The sequence below is a fragment of the Theropithecus gelada genome, chromosome 4 (assembly GCF_003255815.1).
Source record: "Theropithecus gelada isolate Dixy chromosome 4, Tgel_1.0, whole genome shotgun sequence".
NCBI lineage: Eukaryota > Metazoa > Chordata > Mammalia > Primates > Cercopithecidae > Theropithecus > Theropithecus gelada.
This window is the reverse complement of record NC_037671.1, coordinates 117,025,664-117,046,599: the sequence shown is the minus strand read 5'-3', so window position 1 is coordinate 117,046,599 and position 20,936 is coordinate 117,025,664. Positions and strand designations below refer to the sequence as shown.

Genomic DNA, 20,936 nt, shown 5'->3' with positions numbered 1-20,936 from the left:
GTAACTTTTTAGACATTTATTAGTTTAAACAAATGTGTATAGCACTTGATACATTGTGCTATATATCAAACATTGATATTTTTTCTATTTAGCTTTTTTAAAAATGTTTAATTATACAGTATTATATACGTAAGTTGAATGATTATATTTTGTTCAACATTAAAATTGCCTTTTAAATTAGATTATAATTTTAATATATCTGTCTGAATCCATTTTATTCCTTTTATCCATTGTAGCTGCTAAAGTGGAACAATGATTTGATTCACTTTGTTAGTCAGAGCTTTTCTATTACATTAGTAGTAAGGATTTTTAATTCAATCATTTGCATAAAAATACTTCTCAAATTTAAATATCCAAATATGTGTTATAATTGTATTAGCCAGTCACTTGTTCATCATGTATTTGTAGAGATGCAAATACAAGCATTAGCTTCTGATTGTTAACATCAATCAATTTATTTTGTTTTCATAGAATAATAATAACCTGGATGCCTGCTGTGCTATTCTCTCTCAGGAGAGTACAAGATATCTTTATGGTGAAGGAGACTTGAATTTTTCAGATGATTCTGGAATTTCTGGTCTATGCAATCACATGACTTCTCTCAACTTGGACTTGCAATCACAGAACATTTACCACCATGGAAGAGAAGGAAGTAGGATGAATGGAAGTAGGACTCTAACGCACAGCATTAGTGATGGACAACTTCAAGGTGGCCAGTCCAATAGTGAACTATTTCAGCAGGAGCCACAGACAGCACCAGCTCAAGTTCCTCAAGGCTTTAATGTTTTTGGAATGTCCAGTTCTTCTGGTGCTTCAAATTCAGCACCACATCTTGGATTTCACTTAGGCAGCAAAGGAACATCTAGCCTTTCTCAACAAACTCCCAGATTTAATCCCATTATGGTAACTTTAGCCCCAAATATCCAGACTGGTCGTAATACTCCTACATCTTTGCACATACATGGTGTACCTCCACCTGTACTTAACAGTCCACAGGGAAATTCTATCTATATTAGGCCTTACATTACAACTCCTGGTGGTACAACTCGACAGACACAACAGCATTCTGGCTGGGTATCTCAGTTTAATCCCATGAACCCTCAGCAAGTTTATCAACCTTCACAGCCTGGTCCCTGGACTACTTGTCCTGCATCTAATCCTCTGTCACATACCTCATCTCAGCAGCCAAATCAGCAAGGCCACCAGACCTCTCATGTCTACATGCCAATCAGTTCACCTACTACTTCACAACCACCCACCATTCATTCATCTGGTAGCTCACAGTCTTCTGCCCATAGCCAATATAACATTCAGAATATTTCAACAGGACCTCGAAAAAACCAGATTGAAATCAAACTTGAACCCCCACAAAGAAATAATTCTTCAAAACTGCGTTCTTCTGGACCTCGAACCTCCAGCACTTCCTCTTCAGTCAATAGCCAAACCTTAAACAGAAATCAGCCCACTGTTTACATAGCTGCCAGCCCCCCAAGTACGGATGAGCTGATGTCCCGTAGTCAACCTAAGGTCTATATTTCAGCTAATGCCACCACAGGAGATGAACAGGTCATGCGGAATCAGCCCACACTCTTCATATCCACAAACTCTGGAGCATCTGCTGCCTCCAGGAACATGTCTGGGCAAGTGAGCATGGGTCCTGCCTTTATTCATCACCATCCTCCCAAAAGTCGAGCAATAGGCAATAACTCTGCAACTTCTCCTCGAGTGGTAGTCACTCAGCCCAATACAAAATACACTTTCAAAATTACAGTTTCTCCCAATAAACCCCCTGCAGTTTCACCAGGGGTAGTGTCCCCTACCTTTGAACTTACAAATCTTCTAAATCATCCTGATCATTATGTAGAAACCGAGAATATTCAGCACCTCACGGACCCTACGTTAGCACATGTGGATAGAATAAGTGAAACACGGAAACTGAGTATGGGATCTGACGATGCTGCCTACACACAAGGTAATATGAATACTAAAGGTGGGATAGTTTTCCATGCTGGGCTTGTTGGTGTACGTTTGATTTCACAACAGAAATGGGTGTTAGCATTATTATTTCATTGTTTAAATATTGCCCCAAATGATGTTATTGTAACATTTGAGAGTATTATACATATACATTTTAATTTTAATTTTATTTTATTATTATAAAACTGGAAGTTTGAGTAATTGGGTTATCAGCTCTTCAGAGTAACCAACTCTGGTTGGTTGGTTTGTTAATGTTTATAACACTTTCTTTTCTTATACCTGTGGTGATGCTGACTTTCTCTTTAAATTTTCTGTAAATAAAAATTCCTAGAAACATATTTTAATAAGCAACTAGTTGACTCTCTTGACTAATATGATAAATTTGCCTTCTTTGACCAGATATTTGAAGAATAAGTAATTCGTGGCCGGGCATGGTGGCTCATGCCTGTAATTCCAGTGCTTTGGGAGACCAAGGTGGGAGAATCATTTGAGCCCAGGAGTTTGAGACCTGGGGCAACATAGGGAGACTCTGTCTCTACAAAAAGTTTAGAAATTATGCAGGCATGGTGGCACACAGCTGTAGTCCCAGTTACTGGGTAGACTGAGGTAGGAGGATTGCTTGAGCCCAGGAGTTCAAAGGTTACAGTGAGCCATGACCGTACCACTCTGCCCAGCCTGGGCAACAGAGTGAGACCCTTCTCTGGGGTCGGGGGAAATTCTTCCTTTTTCTAATACAACATTTTTGACTTATTTTATTAAATCTATTGCTACATAAGTATTAGAATAATTTACATCAAAGAAGTTTGAATCTTGTTCCTGATATTCGTCCCTTTCATCCTCCCTTAAATGTTGGTTAATGTATTTCTTTTTATATGGAATTGTAAGGACATTACTTTCAAATCTATTTCAATTGATTATCCTTTTCTGAAATAGACTGATATTGGCATAATACTACATTATGTCTATACTAATTCAAATAGGGAAATTTCTGTCATATGTTTTATCTAACCTCTTAAGTTACATAATTTTCAGTAGGACTGTTAAATAAATTCATTTAGATAAGAAGGTGGAGGTTACTCGTTTTCTTGAATATTTGTGCCAGTTTGTAGATGAACTGAATCTTTTAGAGTAAAGGCATATCTTAGTCATATATGTATCTGCAGGGAATTGTTTCATGTATCAGTTGTAGGTTGGAAAATACTGTAACATCACCCTTAGGCAGCATGCAGCCCCTACTATCACTAATATCCTCATCCTTTTTTACATTTCTGATCAAGTGATTTTACTGCTGAGTCTCTTAGGGGGTCCTAATTGTTTTGCCTTATTTTATGTTTTAAACAGCTACACTAGTGATTCTTAATCCAAGCTGGGTTGTGGTCCTTTCGAATTCCATTATCATTCATGGAACTTTAAAAAATTAACTGGGTGCAGTGGCACCCACCTGTAGTCCCAGCTTCTCAGAAGCTGAAGTGGGAGGACTGCTTGAGCCCAGAAGTTTGAGGTTGCAGGACACCACTGCACTCCAGCCTGGGCAACATATCGAGACCCCTATCTCAAAAATAAAGTACCCAGGGCTCTACCCAAACGTAAAGTGAATCCTAGGTATGCGTGTGCATATATTTGTGTGTGTGCATTTTAGGAGTACATGAGTGATTTCAGTTGCCCTAGAAATTATGTTAAAACTTTTATTTTCCATATATCTGTGATTAACTACAAACATTTTTGTTTAGTTTCCGCAGTTTATAAATGTTATATACTATTATTTTTTCCACTGATAACTTACTTCTCCTCTTCTCCCAAAATCGTCTTCTCTTCCTCTCCTTCCATCGAAACATCAGGTGTCCTATGGTTGGATAGTTGCTGATTCTCAAGTAGCAAATTTTTTATGAAGATAATTTGATAAGGGAAATTTTCAAGTAAAATAGGCATTCATATTTAATATTAAAAAGATATTATATTCATGTTTAACTAGAATGTGAAAATAAAGTGTTTCATAAACTTGCTGTCTCCAATTCCCCTCCTCCTATTCTTTTTTTTTTTTTTTTTTTTTTTTTTGAGACAGGGTCTCACTCTTTCATCCAAACTGGAGTGCAGTGGCATGTTCATGGCTCACTTCAGCCTCAACCTCCTGGGCTCAAGTGATGCTCCCACCTTAGCCTCCCTAGTAGCTGGACTACAGGTACACACCACCACATCCAGCTAACTTTTTGTATTTTTTTGCAGACAAGGTCTTCCTATGTTGCCCAGGCTGGTCTTGAACTCCTGGGCTCAAGTGATCTGCCTGCCTCAGTCTCCCAAAGTGCTAGGATTACAGGCAGTATCTCCACACGTGGCCTGTGACTTCTTACTTCCCCTATCATCACTACTGTGGTCTGAGCAATCATCACCTTTCAAATGGGTTATTGCAGTGACCTACCTGTTCTCGTCCTTGCCTCCTTGCAGTCTTCTTTCAACTCAGCATCCAGGGAGATACTGTTAAAAACCATATCACTTCTCTGCACATGATCACTATCTGTTGCACTCAGTGTAAAAGCTATGAAGTCTTCCAGGATCAGCAGCTTCTCCCCCCAGCTCTTTTCCTTTTGCTCACAACCTGCTCACTGTGTTCCAGCCCTCCTGGCTTTACTCTCTTCCTTAAACATAGAAGGCAAACCTTAGGGCCCTTTTACTTGCACTAGTATTTTTTAGATTAAAACATTGAAGAACAGATAGGTTAAGGAACTTGTCAAAGGACAAGGGCAGAGTCAAAATTCTAACTAGGGGCCGGGCACAATGGCTCACGCCTGTAGTCCCAGCTTTTGGGAGGCCGAGGTGGGTGGATCACAAGATCAGGAGTTCGAGACCAGCCTGGCCAACATAGTGAAACAACATGGTCTCTACTAAAAGTACAAAAATTGGCTGGATGTGGTGGCATGCACCTGTAGTCCTAGCTACTCAGGAGGCTGAGGCAGGAGAATTGCTTGAACCTCGGAGGTGGAGGTTGCAGTGAGCCGAGATCACACCACTGCACTCCAGCCTGGTAACACAGTGAGACTCTGTCTTAAAAAAAAGAAAGAAAGAAAGAACTCTAAACAATAAAGTAACACCCTGGATAGAAGTAGAGAGCACCTTCGGAGGGTACCTAAAAGTAAAAATTAAAAAACTTTCTGATGAGAGAAGTCTCTGGTTTGAGAGTTTAAGCCTACCAAGAAAGCAGATTTCTCCAGAATCTGCCACTCAAATTGCTTAACAGCCTTCGGACAGCTCTAACAACCTTCATAATCACCTCCTTTAAACATACCTACATACATACAGAATTTTATAACATTTGTATGATTACATAGTCTTGCATTATCTGTGTGTGTGCACAGTTTTGGGGTTGGTAGTGTTCTCCAGCTTTTCTCCTTGTTTCTGTTTACTATGGAACTGGTATTGATCCAGATGGACCTATCACCCAGTGACGCAGTCTTTTTTTTCTGAGATGGAGTCTCACTGTCATTCAGGCTGGAGTGCAGTGGTGCAGTCTCAGCTCACTGCAACCTTCACCTCCTGGATTCAAGCAATTCTCCTGCCTCAGCCTCCTGAGTAGCTGGGATTACAGGCGCATGACACCACGCCCGGCTAGTTTTTGTATTTTTAGTAGAGACGCAATTTCACCATGTTGGCCAGCCTGGTCTTGAACTCCTGACCTCAGGTGATCCACCTGCCTCAGCCTCCCAAAGTGCTGGGATTACAGGCATGAGCCACCATGCCTGGCTCAGTGACACAATCTTGATCGAGTGTTTCATTCACTTAATTCAAGACAAAGGAGGCCTTTGCTGGAAAATACATCTTTTCTGCTTTTACCCTACATAGTTCACAAACACTCTGCAGTTACTAAACGGGGTGGCCTGAGTAATCCCGATCTTTAAGCAAGTATATTTTCTAAACTCTATGTGGTATGGTAAGAAAAAGGAAAGAAATATCTCTGTCTCCTGCAATGAAACTGATTTTTCTAATGCCCCTGGAAATACCGTTTTAGAGTAGAAAAATAAGTTGAGCCAGGCACTAGAATGATAGGAAAATATTTTTTCCAAATTGAGAAGAGAACATATATACATACATAAATTTGGTAACCAAAATGCATTTTTTTCTTTTTTCTTTTAATCTACCATTTGAAATCTAAAAATACTGTGATAAAAACTATCAAAAGTGAGAATTTCTGTTTATGAAAGATACATTGTTTGATACAGCCTCTACTATAGAGTGATCAGAAGCAAAAGAAGTAAATTAATGAAACATCAAGACCCCACTCACCTCAGCACTAAGTCTGTCAGCACCATCATCCTTCCTAAAGGAAATAAATTAAACTTGATTCCTTAAAGTACTACAGGAATCAGAGACAAAAGTGAAAAGAACAAATTAAGGTTGGAGAGAAATTTTCAGTTTAAAGGTATGAAGGAAATTCTTATGTTACCCATTAAGAACAAGTATAGAAGTGAAATTTTCTTGCTGATAGTCAGTGGTCACATATAGCTACATTTTTTCCCCCTTAAGTTATACCACCCAACTCTAGCTTCCAAAAAATATTGAAAACTATCATTCAGCATATTCTGAGACATTCTAGTGTCTTCATAGTGGTATGCCTGTTATAACACTGGCAACTTTTATAGGTATGGAGGACAAAGTGCATTACGCATTCCAACAAATTTTCGTGGTGGAGAGAAAAGGGCCTACTTTCTTACTTTGTTACAGGAGCCAGGAACTCTTAAAAAACTAAGATTGCTGCCAAATACGATTTCCACAGAACTCCATCTGTGGTATTGACTTAGCTGGTAAACTGTTTTTATTATTTAAAGAAAAAAATTACATATATAAAATCATAAATATTTTTAATGATACTTTAAAATGGTTTTTCCTCAGTTATGTTTAAAGTCCTACCATAGTGTTAAGCAGTAGCCTTGACTTTGAACCTAAAATAGAAATATAAGGAAGAAAAATTATGAGTTGAAAATTAGCTTCTTGGACTTTGTGTTTCTCATTCCTTACCATTTTTCACCAGTACATCTACAGAAATCACAACATGTTTCTTTTTAATGAGATTTAATAAAAAAAATGTTTATTGTGGCACAAATTCAGTAAGATACTCTTTTCAAAAGGAAATATAATTTTACTTAGTTCAGATTCTAAAACTTGTACTTTGTTTAACTTTATGTATCTTTTGATTGGAAATGCCTTTTTGTTGTTCTTTGTTGACATTGAAATCACATTATTAAATAAAAGCCTAGTGCAGTAGCATGTACCTGTAGTTGCAGCTACTCGGGAGTCTGAGGCAGGAAGACTGCTTGAGTGCAGGAGTTCAAGACCAGCCAGGGCAATGTAGCAAGACTTTGTCTCTAAAATAATAATAATAAACTCAGTAATTAAGATTAGTTGACATTGGACCACTTACAGAATATTTTTTTCAAATTAGCCCTGCTACTTGTAGGTTCTTCTCAGTCTTAAGACTAAATACCTTTTTAATTTGGGGTAAACGTCAAGAGTTGGAAGAGACTTTAAAGGACGTGAAGAATTCTACTCCATAGGTTATCCAGTCCACGTACCCATCCAGCCTATCAAGTGTAAATCCATTCTGTACTTTAAATTCCTATGAGACACAAACTGCCTCCTAAGGTAGCATATTCTGGTTTTGGAGAGCTCTACCTGCTAATTTCTTACATTAAATCAATACCTTTAAAAAGTATTATGAAAATACCAGTCTGTAAAAGAAATTATAAAAAACAAATGCAATAAAAATGTGTCTGCTTTCAACCTTTGACCTGTCACTTCCTCCAGCTTTTCCATTATTTAACTATGAGGGATATTCTCCATTAGCAGTTACTTATCCCCTTCCCATTATATTCCCCTTCCCATTACATTCATTCCCATTATATTCACATACACATACCTGTGTGTATATATGTATATACACACACTTCTTAAAGCAGGAACACACTATACACATGGGTCTGTGAACACGTGGGTTTATATAATATATACATATTCTACAGTATGTCTGACAGACATTCACTAAATGTGAGAACAGTACACTGTTATATAAATCCTTTAAATTTTTTAAATGTTTAGACATTATTTTAACATCTTTATTGAGATGTAGTTAATATACAGTGCAATTGACTTACAGTAAACGTCAGTTTTTAGTTTATTCACTGATATGTGCAGCCATCACCCAGCCAGTAGAACACTTTCATCCCCTCTAAAGGAAACCCCATATCCTGTAAGCTATCACCTCCCTATCCCATTACCCCCCACCCTCAGCACTAGGAACCACTAATCTACTTTCTGTCTCTATAAATTTACATATTCTGGACACCTGATATAAAATGGAATCTGATCTTTCATGACTCATCTGTAGTGTAGCAAGATGTTCTTTCCTTGTTATGGCCAAATACGCCATTATATAAATATACTGCATTTCATTTATTCATTCATCAGTTGATGAACATTTTGGTTTTTTCCACCTTTTCAGCAGTGGAATTGTTGCCATACGGTTTTCCAAAGTGACTGCACCATTTTACATCCTCACCAGCTGTGTATGAGGGTTTTGATTTCTCCACATTTTCACCAACACTTTTATCTGACTTTATGTTACTTGCCATCCTAGTGGCTGCAAAGTATCTCGTTGTGATTTTGATTTGCATTTCCCTATTGGCTAATGATGTCAAGCATCATTTCGTGTGCTTACTGGCCATTTGCATATTTTCTTTTTTGCCTACTTTTAGGTTATTCATCTTTATTGTTAAGTTGTGTGAGTTCTCTATATATTCTAGAAATAAGTCCCTTACATGATTTGCAGTTTTCTCCCATTCGTGTTGTCTTTTCACTTTCTTGATGGTGTCTTTTAAGCACAAATTTTTTATTTGGCTGAAGTCCAAACTCTATGTATTTTTCTTGCTCTTGTTTTTGGTGTCCTAGGAATCAGTTTCTAACTCTGAGGTGAGGTCATGAAGATACTCCTATTTTTTCTCCTAAGAGTTATATAATTTTGGTTCTTATATTCTAACCTTTGATCTTTCATCCATTCTGATGCAATTTCTATATCATGGCATGAGGTAAGGATCCAACTTCATTCTTTTGCATGTGGCTATCCAAGTATTCCAGCACCATTTGTTGAAAAGACTTTTTCCCCTCATTGAGTGATTTTGGCACCCCTGTAAAACACCAGTTGACCATAAATGTGTGGGTTCATTTCTGGACTCTCAGTTCTTTTCCATTGTTCTATATGTTCTTTATGCCAATACCATATGGCCTTAATTACTATAATTATTTTATTATTAAATCGGGACATGTGAGTTCTCCTGCTTGGTTCTTTTTCAAGGTAGGCTTGGTTATTTAGAGTCTCTTGAAATTCTAAGTAAATTTTAGAATCAGTTTGTCAATTTCTATATAGAAGTCAACTGGAATTCTGATAGGAATTACGTTAAAATATTTTTTCTACATACTTGGTTTTTTAAAAAACTGAAAATAGAACTAAAGGGTATATAATGAAAAATTCCCCTTACTAGAGATAACTAGTTTCTCAAACAGTTCATTTTGTATTCTAGGATTATGTCTCTCTTTTTTGTCTTTATCTCTTTGAGAAAATTCCATGTCAGCAGGATCTGCTTTTTAAGAAATGGCTGCATAGTGTTGTGTACCATAATATCTAACCAGTCCATTCTTGATAGACCTTAAGTAGTTGCTAATCTTGTTTTTACAAACAGTGCTGCAATAAAAATCCTTGTGTATACATAGATGTACCCATGTCCAAGTATCTTGGCAGACTATGAGATTACTAGGAGTGAAACTGCTGTGTCCAAGGATATATGTGTTTTTAATTTTGATAGATGTATCATTTAGGCTTGGTTATGTTGCAGTAACAAACCATGTCTTAAAAACAACAAAGATTTATTTCTATCTCACATTTCTTATCCCATATAGGTTAGCTGGTGGCCTCTGTTCTGCATCACCCTCACCCAGCAACCCAGGTTAAGGGAAGCTCCATTTCTGTGCTTCCATGACCAAGGAAACATAGAGGGTGAGCAGTGGCTCCTTAAGCCTCTGCCTCAACGCATGTTACTCTGTAGCTAAAACAAAGCACACAGCCACACCTAATTCAGCAGCAACAGGGAGGCACAGTTCTACCACATACCTGGGAGACAGACAGACAAAAGAATGTGGGGAAGGACACTAATGACTGCCAGTAAATGTTGCCAGTTTCAATTTTGAGGCTCTCTAAAGAGATTTTACCAGTTTATACTCCCGTACTTATAAATAGGGAACATTTTTGGTAACATTTATAAGGATAATCTTTCCTCTTTCCCTTCTCCACTCATCATATTTTGTAGGTGGTGGAAAAAAGTATATCTGTCAGTTTAATAGGTAAAAATATATTGTTGCTTTGGGTTTTTTTAAGTTTTCATCTTTTTCTTGGGAGCTTAAATTTGCATATTTAAATATGATTGAGGTTGAACATCTTTTCATGTGTTCTTTTTCCAGCCATTTGTATTTCTCATCTTGTGAACTTACATATTTCTGTAAAATGCCTAGTCTATTCTTTCTACTTTGTTACTACCTTTTACTTAGTCAATAAAATTTTTTCTGCCTTACAAATTTTTTACTTTTACATATTCAGACTTCTCAGAATTTACTCTTATGGCTTCTGGGTTTTGTGTCTTATTTAGAAAGCCTTTCCGTATTCCAAGATTTTGAGGGGGGGAAAAAAAAAACTTTTTTTTTTTTTTTTTTTTTTTTTTTTGAGATCGAGTCTTGCTGTGTCACCCAGACTGGAGTTCAGTGGTGCAATCTCAGCTCACTGCAACCTCTGACTCCCAGATTCAAGCAATTCCACTGCCTCAGCCTCCCAAGTAGCTGGGACTACAGGCATGCACCACCATGCCCAGCTAATTTTTGTATTTTTAATAGAGACGTGGTTTCACCATGTTGGCCAGAATGGTCTCAATCTCTTGACCTCATAATTATCCACCGGCCTTGGCCTCCCGAAGTGCTGGGATTACAGGTGTGAGCCCCTGCACCCCACGCCAGAAATCTTACAGTATATTTTCTCTTTAGTATTGCCTTGAAACCATATTGAATGGGTCTCATGGCATCCCTTCAAAAACTTGAAAACAGCTACCATATCCTCTTTTAAAGTATAAACCTGGCCAGGCATGGCAGCTCATGCCTGTAATCCCAGCACTTTGAGAGCCCGAGGCGGGTGGGTCACCAGAGGTCGGGAATTCGAGACCAGCCTGACCAACTGGAGAAACCCCGTCTTTACTAAAAATACAAAATTAGCTGGGCGTAGTGTCACATACCCATAATCCCAGCTACTGGGGAGGCTGAGGCAGGAGAATCGCTTGAACCTGGGAGGCGGGGGTTGCCATGAGCTGAGATCGCGCCATTGCACTCCATCCTGGGCAACAAGAGAGCGAATCTCTGCGTCAAAAAAAAAAAAAAAAAAGTATAAACCTAAGCCATAAACACGCCCACGTCGCATAATGATTCATCCAGTTTTATTGTTCTGAGGCTCTTTTGGTGCCTCTAGGCCTGTTTTCCTTCTGTCTAAAATAAAAGTTTTAGATAATACCTATATCTTAATGCCGTAAGATTACATGCAGAATCTTAATTATGTAAAATAAAGGCCAGCAAATCATCTAGCAAGAGGTCTCACCAGTTATGCTAAAATGACTAAAATTCATCTCTTATTAAGTTATTAAAAATAGTTAGAGATTAAGCATCATTCCTCATACTTTTGTTTTACATCTGTTGCCCAAATTGTGGGCCCAGTTGCAGCACTGATCTGATTTCAAACTGCCTTTAAAAATGACAAAATAGGCCGGGCGCGGTGGCTCAAGCCTGTAATCCCAGCACTTTGGGAGGCCGAGACGGGCGGATCACGAGGTCAGGAGATCGACACCATCCTGGCTAACACGGTGAAACGCCGTCTATACTAAAAAATACCAAAAAAACTAGCCAGGCGAGGTGGCGGGCGCCTGTAGTCCCAGCTACTCGGGAGGCTGAGGCAGGAGAATGGCGTAAACCCGGGAGGCGGAGCTTGCAGTGAGCTGAGATCCGGCCACTGCACCCCAGCCTGGGCGACAGAACCAGACTCCGTCTCAGGAAAAAAAAAAAAAAAAAATGACAAAATAGATTAAAACAGTTTGCTTTAAAGTTATAATTGCCATCTTTAAATCTTTTATGACTCAGTCACCAAATAAGTGACTATGGTAATACAGTGATATATAAAACAGATATGATTCCTGTTGTCAACAAAGTTACAGCGTAGAAAAATCTTGATTTATTTTAGAAGCTGACATTGTACTTTCCTAGGTACAACAACTTAGGCATGACTTAGGCATGTACCTGACTTAGACATGTAAAATTGTCATTACAGACAAAAAACAAAAAGATTCCAGAAGTAAGTACCTATTAGGTTGTTCAATAGCAAAATTTTTCTTTTTTCATTTAAACAAGCCTAAAATCTTTGTATCTACAAGTCCCTAGTATGTTTTCCAATGACATATGTCTCTTTTCAGTAAGCAAATTCTTGTGTTTTTGTTTTTAACTTCTGGAGAAATTTGACATTATTTACAGTAAAGAATAACTAAAATTAATAAAACTAACACCATCTGGAACTTCAAGTGTGTTTTTTAAATTTCAAATAAAATTGAGTAACGAAGAAATTTTCTTCATTGTTCATGAGCTGACAAAAGTTGGGTAAGTACTGAGCTTTCTGTATAAACCATTTAGAATGCTTGTAGCAGTGGTTTAAGAGCCCTGCTGCTTGAGTTCACTTAGTACTCACTTATTTTTAACAACAACCACAAGAGAGAGTTGCATGCTTAAATTACTTTTATCCATTAAAATTTAACTTTGAAAGAGGATTTAAAAGATACTGAATATTGTTTTCTTTACCTGTAATTCCTTCTTCATCATCTGTTCACTGCAAAGCCCAGGTATTTATCTGTTTTCCTTGGAATTGTTAATTTTTGTTGTTGTTGTTCTCTGCCTTTATCATATCCTTTCGGCACCTCCAAGATACCATCTGTTCGTTTTTCCTGGAGTTCTCTCTTCCCTGTTATAAATTAGAGTCACCATTCTTGGATCTTATATTGTCTTCTTTCTTGGTTTATGCCTTCAATTTGCTAGAACATGTCTTTAAGTATTTTCCTAATGAGACTTGGGAGGTAAATTCTCTAAGTCCTTAAATATCTGGAAATCCCCTCATAATTTTAGCTGGATATAGAATTATTGGTTGAATATCATTTCTCCACAGAAAAATGTAGTGATTTCCTTATTACTGAGGAAATATGATGTCAATATGATTCTTGTATCTTTGTATGTGATCTACTTTTTTTCTTTCTGGAAATTTTTAAGATCTTTCTTTGTCTTTAGTAGTCTGAAATTTTACAATGGTATAGGGTTTTTTTTTTTAATCATCCTGTCCCACATTTATTAGACTCGTCCATTTTACAGGCTAGTGTCTCCCTTCAGCCTTGGGAAATGCTTTTCTGATCCCCACTATGGTTTCTTTATTGTCTGTTTCTAGACCTCCTCTTGTTCAGCTGTTTAATGTCCTGAATGAGCTTTCTATCTATTTCTCGTTACATCTTCAGTATATTTCACATCTTTGTCTTTCTTGGAGGTGTCGGGCAGGGGCAGGGTGTCACTGTTGCCCAGGCTGGAGTACAGTGGTGCTGTCAGCTCACTGTAGCCTCGACCTCCCAGGCTCAAGTGATCTCCCATTTCAGCCTCTCGAGTAGCTGAGACTGCAGGTGTGCACCACCACGCCTGGCTAATTTTTGAATTTTTTTGTAGAGGCAGCATCTCTCTTTGTTCCCCAGGCTGGTGAAACTCCTGGGCTCAAATGACTCTCCCTCCTAGGCCTCCCAAAGTGCTGAGATTACAGGCATGAGCCACCATACCCGGCCCCTCCTTATCATTCCATTCTACATTGTAGGAGATTTCCTTAAGTTTTTTTCCAACTCCCATATGAAATTTTCATTTTGGCAGTTATGTTTTTAATTTCCAAGAGCTAGTTCTCTGATTGCTTTTCGAAGAAGATTGTTGTTTTATTGGTACTTAAATCTCTTAATGATAATTAGAATTTAAGTTCTCGTCTCTCTACTATGTTGTCTTCATCTGGATTTAGTTTTTTTCTCTGTTTATGCAGATCTTTCACAATCATATCAGATTTTCTTTTTTTTTTTTTTTTTTTTTTGGGGGGGGGGGGGGGCGGACAGGGTCTCACTTTGTCGCCCAGACTGGAGTGTAGTGGCGCGATCACTGCAACCTCTGCCTCCCAGGTTCAAACAATTCTCCTGCCTCAACCTCCTGAGTAGCTGAGATTACAGGCACAAGCCACTACCACCTGGCTAATTTTTGTATTTTTAGTAGAGATGGGGTTTCACCATGTCGGCCAGGCTAGTCTTGAACTCCTGACCTCAGATGATCCACCTGCCTTCATATCAGATTTTCTTCAACTATGTGATCCTTAAACCTACAGCTACCTTCCCTTTAGGATGGGGAGAAGTTGACTGTTCCATATACAGATAGCTAATTAAGCCTCTGTGTTCTGGCCCTTTCCTAACTCCTGCCTTCTGTTGTTACCTCCTTTTTCCAAAGTCAAGAGCCTTTTTAGGTTTCTGCTGGGCAGATGAGCTGCCATTTTGTCTACAGCACCCTCCTTGTGCATGAGACTTCAGCTTTCTCCACTCCTTCATTCAGCTGTCATTTCATCTGCTTCTAGCTTTCCAGAAACTTGTTGACATCTGTTGTCAATTAATTGCCTTCTTTTTCTTATTTGTTGGTAGATTGAACCTTTGTCATTCATACCTCATTTTTATGGGGTTTCAGGAGACAGATTTTTTCATTTAGTGGAGGCTAATTAGAGCAAAACTGTCTTTGCTGTTTATCTACCAACATTGTTTCATATTGAATCTAATCACATTTTTTCATAATGGACAAATATTGGATATTATTTTGTATAGTCAAGGTTAAACTTGCAGACAAAACTCACAGCTCGAGAAGAGTTTTGACTTTAGCCGAATTTTTACAGTGATTTTTAGAAATTCACTTTGATCCCTTTTTTCTCTGTAATTCGTCTTTCTCAGATTCCTATCTAAAGATCTCAAACCACAAATGAAAAGTGAACTAGACACATAAAAATTCAGCCACTTAGAAGAAAAAAATGCTAAGAAACAGAGAACTGCTTTCCTAGTATATTCATAGCATTTTTAGCTTGTTTATAACAGCCATACCTAGACAAGTCAACCAACTAGGTATGTCGTTTCTAAGTAATATAGTCATTATAACTCTATAATTTTGTTTAAAGTGCAAAGAAATGCCTCATAAATAAGTTGTAAGTAATTGTAAATGGATTTGCAATATTTTACTTTAGAGCTTCAGACTAATCATAAGAGATGCTTTGCCTTTACTCCCAAAGGTAAGCCACATCTTCAGCCATTGCAAAAACCTCTTTGAATATCTAAGGATGCAATGCTTATTTCAGATATATTCTGAAAAATTTACTTTTGAACCTCAAAACACCTCACAACCGTATGTGTAGCAACTGTGACTCTTTCAAGTCTCCTAAATCATCTTTGAATCAGATTTCTGCCTGCTGTTAAAGTCTGGCTCCTACTAATATTGGCCTTCTGTGTATCTCTCAAACTCTATTCTTGTTTTGATAGAAGATGTTAGGGATATGGGATTGGGGATTGCTGATGGAGCTGTGACTGGGAGAATGCTCAACCTTATCCTGGAATGTATACTTTATAATGAATTTGTTGGGAAACAAATTAGATTGTTTTTATGATTTTCCATGCAGAGTTGTATACTAGCATTTTTTCCTTTTATCATTAAGTAAAGGACATCTTTATCTCATATGTTTTGCCCTAAAGTCAGATTTTTTTCTGAAATATATGAAAATCTTTGGTTTTCAGCACTTTGTGATGTGTCTAGGGGTTTTGTTTTAGCATTTTTTGGTGATCTATAGGCTTCTTAGATCTGTGATTTGTTGTATTTCATTAATGTTGGAAAATTTTTGGTCTTTATCATGTCAGATATTTCTCCTGCCTTTTTTCCTCCTCTTTTGCCAATTACACATAGACTGTTTGATATTAGTTCTGCAACTCTTAAGGTTTTTTTGTTCTTTTTTTCACTTGTTTCTTGGTGTATTCAGTTTGGGTAATTTCTGTCTTCAAGTTCACTGATTCTTCTGTGTCCAGTGTGCTAAGTCTGTCCAAGGAACTCTTTATGTCTGATAAATAATTTTTTATTTCTAGCATTTGACCCTTTCATGATTTCCACCGCTCTCCTCAAATTGTGGATCTTTTTTTGCATGCTGTCCACCTTTTAAACTAGATCCTTTAACATATTAATCATAGTTAAATCTTTTAAGTTTTCTGTCAGGTAATTCCAGCTATATCATCTTTGAGTATAGTTTTGTTGATCACTTTATCTCTTGATGATGAATTCCATTTTTCTTCTGGTTTTCTGTATGTCTCATTTTTTATTGAATGCCACATATTGTATGTAAAGGAACAGAGGAGACTAAAGTAAATGGTATTTACACCCAGAAATGAGGACATCTCTTTTTCTTTCAGGTTATTATTATGAGTCATTGCATCAATTTAGTCAGGAGTGGAGCTGGGTTTGGGTTTTGTTGTTGCCTTCAGTGCACCACAGTCTTCAGATACTTCCAGCAATTGACTGCTATTACTCTATGCTTCTTAGAGTAGTGCCTGAAGTGCAAGATACTTATTTTACTTGAGTCCTTTTATTTTGAACCCTTCTGTGCTATGATAGATCCCCATTCTATTCAGAGTCCTTAATATGGTCAGCAAGGCTCTACATGATCTGGTAAACAGCCAGATAGTATATCATTTAGGATTTTGTAGGCCACATAATCTCTGTCACAACTATTTAATTCTGCTGTTGTAAAATGAAAACAGCCATAGATAGCAAGTAAACAAATGAGCAAGGCTGTATTTTCCAGTAAAACTTTAATGACGAAACAGGCAGTGGGCTAGATTTGGCCCCTGGGCCATCGTTTGCCTACCTGTTTACCCTTTGTTTAGAGTCTTTCTCTTGCCCTACTCCCTGGCCCTGATCTATGCTCCATTGTAATGTGAGCTCCACAAGGGCAAGGATGTTTTCCTATTTTGTTCGTGGACTTCCAAAATGCCTACAACAACACCTGAAACCTAGACCCTCAACTTATTACAAGAATAGATAAGTGAATTATGTTTTGAGTGTTTTTCATAAGCCGCATATTGCTGAGTTTTTACAATTCAGTCTACTGATCTCATCTCAACAGATATGTTTAATTTGGTTGCATTCATTGTTATTTCTAGTATATTTGGAATTATCCCAGTCAGGTTTTTGTTTTGCATTTCTTTCCTTTATCCCCTCCTTTCCTGCTACCTAGGTTTAATTAAATTTCCCTCATTTCTCCTTAGGTTGTTTTAATTTAGAAACTGCACATTCTGTTGAACTTCTTTTAGTACTGATCCCTAAATACTGAGCATGTATATTTGGCTTAGCAACATTTAAGTGTATTCTTCTTAAATACCTTCAAGACCTTAGAATACTTCACCTCTGATCTTTGCACTTCAGTGTCTTGTTATTCTTTTCCAGTATTTTATTTTCACTTTGTTTTAAACAATGTCTGCTGCTCCCCTGCCCTGCCATAGTCTTTTCCTTTGTTTTATTGTCAGAGCTTTTTTTTTTTTTTCCCAGATTTACTCATCTTATTCCATTCTTTTGTATTTAATTTCCTTCTTATCAAAACATATCTTTAGTAGTTATTTCAGCAGCTATCTGTGATTGTTGAATTTCCCCAGACTTTGTTCTGGAAATACCTTTATTCATCTGTATTCTTGGATAATTTAATTAGGTGAACAAATTATTTTATCTTCTAAAATTTGTTACTTCCTTTTTTCCCTTCAATTTTGGAACATTTTCAGCCTGTATCTCTTCACATCTTGCCTCTTGTCTATCCTCTCTATTGTCTCCTTCTAGAATTCTTTTCTCCCTGTCTTTCCCCACCCCACCCCCTACACCCCCACCCCCACCCCCAGCGGAGACGGAGTCTCACTCTGTCATCCAGGCTGGAGTGCAGTGGCATGATCTCGGCTTACCGCAACCTCCGCCTCCCGGGTTCAAGCAATTCTCCTGCCTCAGAGACTCCCAGGTAGCTGGAATTACAGGCATCCATCACCACGCCCAGCTACTTTTTGTATTTTTAGTAGAGATGAGGTTTCACCATGTTGGCCAGTCTGGTCTCAAACTCCTGACCTCAAGTGATCCACCCTCCTCAGCCTCCCCAAAGTGCTGGGATTACAGGTGTGAGCCACCGCGCCCAGCCTGGAATTTTTTTCTTAGATGTATGTGAGGCCTTTCAACTCTTCTCTCATGTTTTCTGTCACATTGTGCATTCTGGGTAATATTCTTACGTCTATCTGCCAGGTCACCAGCTGTCTTTGTATGTAATCTGTCTGGCTTTTTCATTTCAATGACTTTTATTTCTAGAGGTTGTTTAAAGTGCTTTTCCAAATCTGCCTTTTTTTTTCTCAAGATAGAATCATCCCATGTTGTTTCTTTATAAAAAGTAGATTCCAGTATCTTCACTTCCAGTCCAGTATCCTAAAGGATGAGATTCATGTCCAGGGATAGATCACAAAAACATATACCAGTATTTGTAGTTTATTATGGTTTCCCAAGTAGTTCATTCATGCTGCGGGATTGATTGCTTATTTTGTTTCTCTAAAGATCTTGGAAAATATTTTCACAGAATATAATCTGAATATACAAAAATATAAGTGGCAATTGGGATAATTTAATGTTAACATTCATGTGGAGTAAAATCAATCTTCCTGTTTTATTTCTTGCATACATCAAAATGGATTCAACCCATTCTACATTCCCTGCTAAAATATCTATAACATTTTCATATTAGAATGCTTCATTCATAGACCAAACATGACACTCTGAAGTAAGAGAGCTTGTCCTTTCCGAGGGTAGATGTAAATTAGATACAGTAAGTAGGTTAATTAAAAATACTAAAACCTTTAGAGAAGTTGTAGCCTAAAAATGCTGTCTTCATTCATAAAGTGAATTTCTCCAAATCCTAAAAAAAAACATTTGAAAAGTAGCATTTATTTAAATAACTAAAACAATTTTTAAGTAAAAATTTTTTGGAATTTGGCCAGGCACTGTGGCACAAGCCTGTAATCCCAGCACTTTGGGAGGTCAAGGCAGACGGATCACCTGGGGTCAAGAGTTCGAGACCAGCCTGACCAACATGGTGAAACCTCATCTCTTTAAAAATACAAAATTAGTGCGGTGTGGTGGCAGTTGCCCATAATCCCAGCTACTTGGGAGGCTGAGGCAGGAGAATTGCTTGAACCCATGAGGCAGAGGTTGCAGTGAGCTGATTGCGCCATTGCACTCCAGCCTGGGCAACAAGAGTGAAACTCCGTGTCAAAAAAAAAAAAAACTTGAGATTTTAAATGCCTAAACATACCATATTTTGTTTTAATGTAGCTTTGGGATTTTTGACAAATTCTTGTTTGTTTTTCCAAGTCTGCTTAAAGGTTAATTGATTAAAGTGGGTAGGTCCTCATGTTTACTGATATGTGTTGCAGCTCTATTGGTACACCAGAAGGCCAGAATGGAACGACTTCAAAGAGAACTTGAGATTCAAAAGAAAAAGCTGGATAAATTAAAATCTGAGGTTAATGAAATGGAAAATAATCTAACTCGAAGGCGCCTGAAAAGATCAAATTCTATATCCCAAATACCTTCCGTAAGTCTTTATGTAACTGTTGTGATCTCTCTGCTTGAACGTGAGAGTAGGCCATCTAACATAAGTATAATATCTCGATCTAGTTTTCTTCAGATGTTCTTAACTCTTGTTTTTCTGTCCTAACTTTCCCCTGCCAAACTCCATTCTTTATTAATTAATGACTAAGAATTCAGTGCAAATCTTACTTACATAGAATTATTTTTCAGCTCGAAGAAATGCAGCAGTTGAGAAGTTGTAATAGACAACTCCAGATTGACATTGACTGCCTAACCAAAGAAATTGATCTTTTTCAAGCCCGAGGTAAAGTTCAGTGTATACGTAGCTGAAATTCATCGTATTAATTCACCAGCAGTTTTCCTGTGGCTAAAAACAGATTTATCAATCATAATCTCACTGTCTCAGAACATGTGGCTTTAGAACCAGATACAGTTTTAAGAATATATTTAAAAAGTCACCCCCATCTCAATGGCACTATCTTAACTGATAAAATAGAGAAGATAATAAAAATAAGGTTTATACACTCTTTAGACAATGATAGTTTTTTATACTTGAGCTGTTAATGACAAGCAATGATTTATAGTAAATAATGTTTACAATTTAATTCAGTTCCATAGAGAACTAAAAGGAAATGTTATCACTTAAACCTAATTCTGAAGTTGGATAAATAATAAAAAGATATAAAATGGAAAAGACAGGAAGGGGAAGGAATCTAACCGAAAGAGAAGTCTTCAATACATTTGGGACTGTGTTCCAGAATCTGTAAAACTGGAAGATGATTATTTTTATTTTTATTATTTTTAAATGTTGATTAAGCTATTTAACTTTAAACATTCATAGAAAAATACCATAATTTAACTCTGGAGAGAAAAAGTTGGTGCTATTCTAGAAACTACAATCCTTGAACTTACTCTTTTTGTGTAAAATTTTAACCATTCTATTACATTAATGCAAGGTTTTTATATTTACTTGAGGTAAAGCTGTTTAGTCCGTATTTGATCATTTAAAATTACATTTTAAATTGTGAAATTTTAAGTTATTTTAACTTGCCACATAGAACAGGGGTCTACTTCTACTTCTGTTAATGTCTTACCAGCATTACTTTGACTTCTTTCACAATTTACCACTTACCCTGAGTAAGTGGTAAATTTAT

General features: G+C 37.3%; 1 protein-coding gene across 1 annotated transcript in view; it reads left to right on the top strand.

Moving 5' to 3' along the window:
- The window catches only part of TAB2 (TGF-beta activated kinase 1 (MAP3K7) binding protein 2), a 90,460-nt gene that overhangs the window by 56,935 nt on the left and 12,589 nt on the right, over positions 1-20,936 (top strand). The window contains exons 5-7 of the mRNA XM_025383078.1: positions 472-1,972; positions 19,626-19,786; positions 19,993-20,086. Of these exons, the coding sequence (XP_025238863.1) occupies positions 472-1,972; positions 19,626-19,786; positions 19,993-20,086 (1,756 nt within the window). The remainder of the gene's footprint in view (positions 1-471; positions 1,973-19,625; positions 19,787-19,992; positions 20,087-20,936) is intronic.